This window comes from Protomyctophum bolini, assembly GCF_963924005.1.
Source record: "Protomyctophum bolini genome assembly, chromosome: 13".
Classification (NCBI taxonomy): domain Eukaryota; kingdom Metazoa; phylum Chordata; class Actinopteri; order Myctophiformes; family Myctophidae; genus Protomyctophum; species Protomyctophum bolini.
In genome coordinates, this window is record NC_137874.1 from 33,385,665 (window position 1) to 33,395,106 (window position 9,442).

Here is a 9,442-nt window from a genome sequence, read left to right on the forward strand (position 1 = left end):
TGCAGCCTTTCAGCATCATCTTTGGTGTCGACATGTCAGTGCTGGTCTGAGCTTGGCCCTGTTGAGAGGGAATACCATTAACCATCAGACAAACACACACCCTCTGGCTAGTCTCCTGCAGAGCCACTGTGTCAAAAACAGAAACAACCATATGATAATATAAAAACTAATGCAATAATAAAATGTGCTTCAATTACATAGTGCTTCTCACACTAGTGAACGGTTCATGGCTCACCTCAACTTCAAACAGCAACTCTGGTTTCTCCTTGAATAGTGCAGGCAAGAGCATAATTGCTGCTTCCGATTGGAGGCCTTAAAAAAAGAAAATACAAAAATGTATTATAATGATGTTATTTTCATAATCCTTTAAAATCACAAGAACAAATGTCAGTCAAGTAGTGAGGGAGTGAGTGATTCAGGGTGCTACTGCCATCAGTCAGTTTTTGTAACTTGAAAATCTAACCAAATTAGATTCATGCAATTACCTTTTTTCTGCCATCGCAGCGAGCTTATTGAGGATTTGTCGGTCCACATCAATGTTGGCGAAATCTCTCAGACCCAATGCTTTCCCTGAGGAATGGGTAGTCCAGGTTTAGGGTTGACAGAAGTTCCACATACTGAAAACGAGTTGGGAGCCTAAAAAGGAAAATCAAACAGTAGTAGTGTTGATATTAGCCATAATAATTAAGACACTGACAATATTGACACATTTTCCAGACAACGTCACACTGATAAGAAGTTAAGAACCTGTATGTGCACGCAGGTCGTGGGCAAAATAAACCGATCGCTCATTATATGCAATGTAAAAGTGGTCACAGCACTGACGTGTAAAAATGCATCCCATCAAACTTTCAGATGCTGTTTTTCTCCCAGTGTGGAAGAAGAAGATTTAGGGTGGATGTTTACTGCGATCCCTTGCTCTTGAAATATACCTTGTTTTATGTTGTTAAGTATACAGTAGAGTACATGAATGGACCCCTACAATGACTGGTCAGTTATGATGATGTAACCTTTTCTCTCTCAAATGAAAATAATCTTTCCTCACTATTTGCAACATCCCGTGTGAGGTGGAATGGTCCATCTGACATGGATACTTCTATGATGAATCTTTACATAGCGATACAGTGCAGTGCCGTGACAATTACTCAAGTTAGAATGGCATACGTAGTAGAAACTTATACATTGTTGTCTTACTGAGGTGGTTAAAAAGACTCTGGATCAAAAGACTTCGTAGTTTTGTTTTACTTGCACTCTTCAGATCAGGATCTCGACTGTCTATGGCCATCCTCAGCACTGGTGGACATCTCAACTTGGTTGGCTGGCATGATCACATGATGTTCTTGTAGCAGGCTCTCTGCAGAGGAATAATGAGAGGAAGAAAAGATAACTCAGAGAGATGACCAGCATAAATGGTGAACTACAATGAAATCATCAGTATAGCTAAATTAATTACTATTCTGGTAATCTTTATGTAAACACATTTTCATACCAATACATCACTTTCATACTAATACAACAAGTTATACATAACATAAAATAAAATAAATACATAGATAAGTAGAGCAACTAACTTAACATTATATTACTCATGTTGGCTATTCAACATAATATCTGGTCTCAAGCCCAATTTTGCACCAGTGATTCCCATAGGATATTTGTGGTATTAATTCTATAGCTATAGCCAATCTACAAACTCACAGCCTATTGCAATGCAATTGGCTTGCAATGCAATGTTGTGAGCTTGAGGATTGGCCATTTTGGAATAGCCAAAGTATAACATAGTGGTCTAACAGATTCTTTGCTATTTAACCTCCTGTACCCCGGCCCAGGCCCCACTTTGAGAACCATTATGCCCTACTATAGTCTACTTGCCAGGACATGTTTGTTGAGTACACCAAGGTTTTATGTTAGAAATGTTGAGTATGGGTCCCCAGTAGCCCCGCAAGCAGAACCCGAATGTAGTAAAGTTTCTGATACTTTTATGACTTTACTGCATTGGGTCCTGCTTCAAGTGGGGCTGTCGCCAGTTACGCACACACAAATACAATGTAAACACTCCATGAGACGGACTTCTGCGCGCTTTTACCATGGTTATTCATGTATTGACATACGAATGTGCGAACTATAAGTACCTTACATACCATACCGACACATCTCCTGTGTCGCGGAAGCCGTTAAGTATTTTTAATCCATGATTGATTAAAAATGTCGCTTCTTCCTACCTTGTTTATTGACACCTCATTGTACCGCCTATCTGGCTAGCTAGTGGTGCTACAGCTATGACGGAGCAGATCAAAGGCAGCCCGTAGCCCGCAAAGCCAACCGCACATCGGGAGGCGGTACAATAAACGGTAAATAAACAAGAAGAAATCAAAGCGACATTTTTAATCAAACATGGATTAAAAATACTTAACGGCTTCCGCGACACAGGAGATTTTATCAGAGGTATGTAAGGTACTTATAGTTCGCACATCCGTAATCAAACACAATACAAAGCGCGGTAATAGCGAGCAGATCGAAGAAAGGTTGAGTTTTTTATATCCGCGTTCCAACAATCGCATTGGAAAATCTTAGCATGACCAGGGACCCTACGGGTCAGCCCGGTTCGGTTCGGATTGGGCTGACCCAGGGGGTTCCGAGAGGGGCTAGGTCCCCAGCATGGAGAAACTGCCAGATGCTAACTTGAATATGTTGAGCAATTTTCATAATTGGCATAATATATAGAAGGCAAAAAGAAATGTCATCATGCTTTATGTAGCACTTAATTGCCCAAATGTGCTGATGGCTATATGGCCGTTCTTAGCCCAAGGTGTGTATTGTGTGCAAACCTAATGCTTGGAATGGATTCAGCATCATGAAAACCCTTAAAGCATGATAAAATGTAGATGTTGTTTCCCTTATAGGTTGTTAATGGTATGGTCACATATTATGCCAATTATGAAAATTGCTCAACATAATGCAAGTTAGCATCCGTCAGTTTCTACATGCTGGGGAGTGGGACCCATACTCAACATTTCTAACAGCCACACAACTTTGGTGTACTCAATATGCCTGGGTTCACATTCTGGCAAGTGGACTAATATCAAAATAGATTATCTACACCAACCGCCCTAAACAAGTCACTATGCGACCGTTGTAAGCTTGTCAATAGGGTATTTTCAATATTTGAACTTATAATTATGCCCTGTATTGAAAATAGCCGAACTACAATTAAGGTCACATGTGTAGCGACGCCAGTGTTGACATGACAGTTGTAAATTAATAATGGGCCTGCCCTGATATCGTTGGGCAACTGCATCCGAAGATATATCTTCGGATGCACAACAAAACACAGGCTTTAACTATAGTTAAAGCCTGTGTTTTTCCCAAATGGAAGGCTTATATTAAAAAATACTCAATATCCACAGCCATTTCCACCGTTTTCAAAGCAACCACACCAAAACACGGTAGGCTAGGCTACAAAATAGCCCCGCTGTTCCATGTGTTATGGGACAAGTATTATAAGTATAAGTATGCAAACAAATAGCAAATTACCTAAATAAAGTTTCCCCAGTGACATAAAAAACGGAGTTCTTTGCCATTTAATAAACAGTTAAACACTCACCTAAAAAAACGCTGAATAAACTGCTGAAAGTGGACTGTGGGAGTCCATCAGTACAAGACGTGACGCAGTTTTAATTATTTCCCCTTCTGGAAAGTTCAAATCTCGCGCTCAAAAACGAACAGATCTACAAGCTCACTCCGCGTTGCGACGCGACGAGTTGTTAGCTTGTAGATCTTAACATGAAAACGTGACGTAGTGTCAACTATATATACTCTAAGGTGTCAACCAATAACAAACAAAGAGGCAGTTTACGTCTTGCTTGAATCACGACAGTTTTCTGAGAAATTCTAGAACGAGGTGTGTGTGCGCGCGTGTGCGCGCGCGTATCACCCCCGTCTCCCATAAATTCCATAGTAACACCAGCGCCTGTGTGTGTGTGTGTGTGTGTGTGTGTGTGTGTGTGTGTGTGTGTGTGTGTGTGTGTGTGTGTGTGTGTGTGTGTGTGTGTGTGTGTGTGTGTGTATTTATCACTCCCATTGTAACAATAACCAATATTATATATATATATATATATATATATATATATATATATATATATATATATATATATATATATATACACACACACACACACACACACACACACACACACACACACACACACACACATAATATAGGCCTAATATAATTGAAGGTCGCAATTATATTATTATATGATTATCGAAGGTTAACTATAGAATCGTACGTCACCCAAAATCCCCATACATGGGGAAAACCCACATTGTGCCCGTCTCGTGACATCATTATGACATCATCAGGGATGATAGTAAATCAGGGATTATTATATGCGACCTGCTATGGAGATCCTGATGTCATCAATATTAGTATATGGATATATGTCAGAACCTGTTCTGACATTATGTTGATCGTTACCCATCCGTCCTTCCTCTTCGATGTCTCCCTTTTATCTGATACCTGTCCATTCAAACTATAGACGTGCCTGTTGACTGATACCTGTCCATTTAAACTCTAGACGGGCCTGTTGACTGATACCTGTCCATTTAAACTCTATAGACGGGCCTGTTGACTGATACCTGTCCATTCAAACTATAGATGGGCCTGTTGACTGATACCTGTCCATTCAAACTCTAGACGGGCCTGTTGAGCACCCATTTATCTCTCTGAACTACTCATACCGTATGTTCCCACAAGGACCCTCAGGTCGTCTGACCAGCTTCTCCTGGTGGTGCCTAAATCAAGGCTGAAGCTCAGAGGGAACCGGGCTTTTGCAGTGGCAGCTCCCAAACTCTGGAATGAGCTGCCTCTGCACATAAGACAAGCCCCCACTCTTCAGGTGTTTAAATCACGCCTCAAGACATATTTTTATTCTTTGGCTTTTCCAAGCATAGTATGAGCTTTTGATGTTGAAAGTGACACTGTGTACTGTATGTTGTTTGTTTTTAAATGAAGTTGTGATTTTTATTATTTTATTGTAAAGCACTTTGGTACAACTTGTTGTTATTTAAATGTGCTATAGAAATAAAGATGGTATGGTATGGTATGGTATGACCTCATACACTCAAGACACGCTCCATATGGCCAGTGCACACGACCTCGCCCTCGGGCATCTTACTGGTATAGTTGCGACCGTAGGCCACAGAGCACAGTTGTATTTGTTCTACATTTGAAAAAATGCTACATTTGTTTTAATGGGGATGATTTTTTTATAAGCAAACACACTTATATTTCCAATAGACTATAGGACAATTTCCTAATTGACACTTGACTTGAATGATTTAGTTTAAAGGCTTTGGCTGTTGGAAAATAATCCTATAGGGTTCTGTTGAAACAGAACAGGTTCAAATGGAACTTCAGACAATCCTACTGGAGTTTCTGCAGTTCCAATATAATCCTATAGGGTTCTGTTGGAACTTTGGACATGGCTCCAGGTTCAATTGGAACTTCAGAAAATCCTACTGGAGGTTCTGCAGTTTCAATGGAATCCTATTGAAAAATCCAATTGGATTTTATAAAGTTTATAAGACGAAAAACAAAACAAATAGTGTTGTCTCCTGACTTTCTTTTCTTCTTTCTAATGATCACACACACACGCACACACTCACAGAGACGTGGTGCATTTATAGTAGGATAATACACTATTTTTGAGCTTTTGTCCCCACACGTCTCATATTTACCATTGACAATGAAAGGAGAAATTAGATCATATGTGCCTCAAATATGAAGTAAATTTGTGGCAACACAAACATTAAATGCCATTGACAATGAAGGGAACATTTACGTCATATGTAGACGAGCAAATCGGCTAACGAATCACATAAATTCAGTTGTTCTTGAGATGATGTATAATGATAAGAGCACCCCTCACTTCACACAGGTGTGATGTTTAGTATGTTATTTGGATGACCCTAAGGACAATACAAAAAAAACTTGAACGATTACTAATGCAATTTATTTTGGGGAAAATCTTTGATTGACTGGCCTACGGTAGTGCACACACATGATCCACACTGAAGCAACCGTATTTGTTCTACCTGACTTTTCTTCCTTTATCCTTTATTACTTGAGGCTAATGCTAGCGCCTCAACTCACGGGTCGGCCAGAACTGTACACAAGTATAGAGAGAGTGTGTGTGGTTGACTTGTGTGTGAAAGATTTGGTAAAAGAAATAACAAAGACAGTTATTTGTTTCTCAAGTTCATACCAATGTGTGCGAGGCTGAGTAGTTATCATTGCCAGAACTACCAGGGCAAACTTTTAGTCTAGTAGCCAGAATGTGAACCCGGACATGTTGAGTACACCAACGTTTTATGTTATAAATGTTTAGTATGGGTCCCCAGCATGTAGAAACTTCCGGATGCTAACTTGCATATGTTGAGCAATTTTCGTAATTGGCATAATCTGTGACCATACCATTAACAACCTATAGAAGGCAAAATATTCAAAATGTCATCATGCTTTATGTAGCATGTGACATGTCAAACTAGGGGGGTTTCGTTTCGTGATGCTGAATCCATTCCAAGCATTAGTTTTGCAAAAAGATCACTCATTTCCCTTTCGGATGGATTAAAATCCGAACAAGTATGGCTTCCCTACCAGATCATTCACATGATGTTTTTCGTGTGCCTGTGTACAGACTAGCACAGTATGGAGATACTGAAGATGCCATGTGTATTTTTTCATATATGGCCATTTACTGATGACATCAGAAAAATCCACATGGGCATATTGGCTGGATCAACTTTTCCGATTTACACTTTTGAAAGCGTTTAGAACGCCAGTTAAATCTGGCATTAGTCGCTCCACTCAGCCAGAGGATGAGACAGTGAGGAGCTGCTGTGTCGCTCATTCTTTATCCATATCCCCCTTCTCTCCTGTCCTGTCACCCAGTTGTTTGGCCATTTATTTAGTTGCTATCAACAGAGCCACGAGGCCCACGACCCAAACCGACTACTAGGGCCTCAGATCAGACGAGGGGTCCCGCTGAATTTAAGCATATTACTAAGAGGAGGGAAATAATAAACTGGTTTTTAAACCATGATGTACTACCGCTATTTCAGAGAGCTGATCACCCGCTCCGCGGGGAGCGCAGTGCTGGCCTCCGGCCGCGTGGACCGCGCTCTCTCGGCGTGTGCATCTGTGCCGCGGATGCGGCGCTACGGCTCCGTTGCAGACCAGCACGAAGACGACCCCAACTTCTTCCGAATGGTGGAGGGCTTCTTCGACCGCGGCGCCGCCATCGTGGAGGACCAGCTGGTGGAGGACCTGCGCACCCGCGAGAGCACCGAGCAAAAGAGGAACCGCGTTCGGGGCATCCTGAGCATCATCAAGCCATGCAACCACGTACTGAGCCTATCGTTCCCCATCAAGAGGGACAACGGCGAGTGGGAGGTGATTGAGGCGTACCGTGCCCAGCACAGCCAGCACAGGACTCCCTGCAAGGGAGGTATCCGTTACAGTGCCGATGTGTCTTTAGATGAGGTGAAGGCCCTGGCATCTCTGATGACCTACAAATGTGCCGTTGTTGATGTGCCGTTCGGAGGGGCCAAAGCCGGAGTCAAGATCAACCCTAAGAATTACTCTGACAATGAGCTGGAGAAAATCACAAGGAGGTTCACTATTGAGCTGGCCAAGAAGGGATTCATCGGACCCGGCATCGACGTCCCGGCTCCTGACATGAGTACAGGAGAGAGGGAGATGTCCTGGATCGCTGACACATATGCCAACATCGCACACACAGACATCAACGCCTATGCGTGTGTGACAGGGAAGCCCATCAGCCAGGGCGGTATCCATGGTCGTACTTCTGCCACGGGTCGTGGAGTGTTCCACGGCATCGAGAACTTCATCAATGAGGCTTCGTACATGAGCATGGTGGGTCTGAACCCTGGCTTCCAGGACAAGACCTTCGTCATTCAGGGCTTTGGTAACGTGGGTCACCATTCCATGAGGTACCTCCACAGGTTTGGGGCCAAGTGTGTGGGCGTGGGCGAGATAGACGGCAACATCTACAACCCAGAGGGCATCGATCCCAAACAGCTGGAGGACTACAAACTTCAACATGGGACCATCGTGGGTTTCCCTGGCGCTGAGCCTTATGAGGGCAGCATCCTGGAGGCTGACTGCCACATCCTGATCCCCGCCGCCGGAGAGAAGCAGCTAAGACGCGACAACGCCCCCAGGGTCAAGGCCAAGATTATTGCCGAAGGTGCCAACGGTCCCACAACTCCAGGCGCCGACAAGATCTTCCTTGAGAACAAGGTTATGGTCATCCCTGACTTGTACCTGAACGCTGGTGGTGTCACAGTGTCCTACTTTGAGTGGCTGAAAAATCTCAACCACGTCAGTTACGGACGACTGACCTTCAAGTACGAGAGTGATGCCCACCGCCACCTCCTCATGTCCGTACAGGAGAGTTTGGAGAGGAAGTTTGGCAAGCAGGGAGGACCCATTCCTGTTGTGCCCACAGCTGATTTCCAGGCCATAGTTGCTGGTGCTTCTGAGAAGGACATTGTCCACTCCGGATTGGCCTACACTATGGAGAGATCCGCCAGGCAAATCATGTGCACAGCCAGCAAGTACAACCTGGGCCTGGACCTGCGGACGGCCGCCTACGTCAATGCCATCGAGAAGGTCTTCAAGGTGTACAACGAGGCCGGGCTTACTGTCACTTAAACCATACATGGGCAACTGGCGGCCCGAGCCCCACCATCACTTATATCAAAATACTGATATATTTCAGCTGTTGCAATTCTAAACATGACCCGCTTTAATTACTTTTATGTATATCTTAATGACTAGTAGTATAAGGGTTATAGGGTTAGGGTGTTTTTTTATGTCAAATGTATTTGTATTTAGTTCATAAAGTTAACAGAACTAAAATTAAAGGAATTTGAAATGAACCTTTTAATTGGATTCCAATTAAAAAATAAGAAATAAATTATTCAGGATTTCAATTCAAATATAGCAAAAATAGCTGATCTACAAGCTCAAAACGTGTCACACTGCAACACGTTTTGAGCTTGTAGATCGGCTATTTTTGCTACGACAGTAATACGCAATGTGGCCCTCTGGAGCGAGTGTGGAAATATAGTGGCCCTCTCCATCGTCAAAGTTGCCCTGCACCCCTGACTTAAACAGCCCGCGTTTACCTCCCCCCATAATACCCCAACGGAAGAATAATACCATCCCCACGGATGGTTCCTCCTTTGCCTGTGTCATACACCGATACACACTTAACGCACACTGGATTTGAGTGAATATCACATTCATTAAAATAAATATCTACATATTTACACATACCAATACTGTACGTTGTGAGAAAGAAACAAACCTCTGTCCCCTCTATCTCCCCCCCCCCCCATGTAGAAGACTATCTGT

The 9,442-nt window shown here is 42.9% G+C and overlaps 1 protein-coding gene across 1 annotated transcript; it reads left to right on the plus strand.

Moving 5' to 3' along the window:
- Positions 1-7,494: 7,494 nt before the first annotated feature.
- Positions 7,495-8,737, plus strand: LOC308326641 (glutamate dehydrogenase, mitochondrial-like; the record flags this gene model as incomplete). The annotated part of the gene is made up of 1 exon (XM_080779612.1): positions 7,495-8,737. Exon 1 carries the CDS (start codon positions 7,565-7,567, stop codon positions 8,735-8,737), a length of 1,173 nt encoding a protein of 390 aa, XP_080635738.1. The 5' UTR covers positions 7,495-7,564.
- Positions 8,738-9,442: the final 705 nt, after the last annotated feature.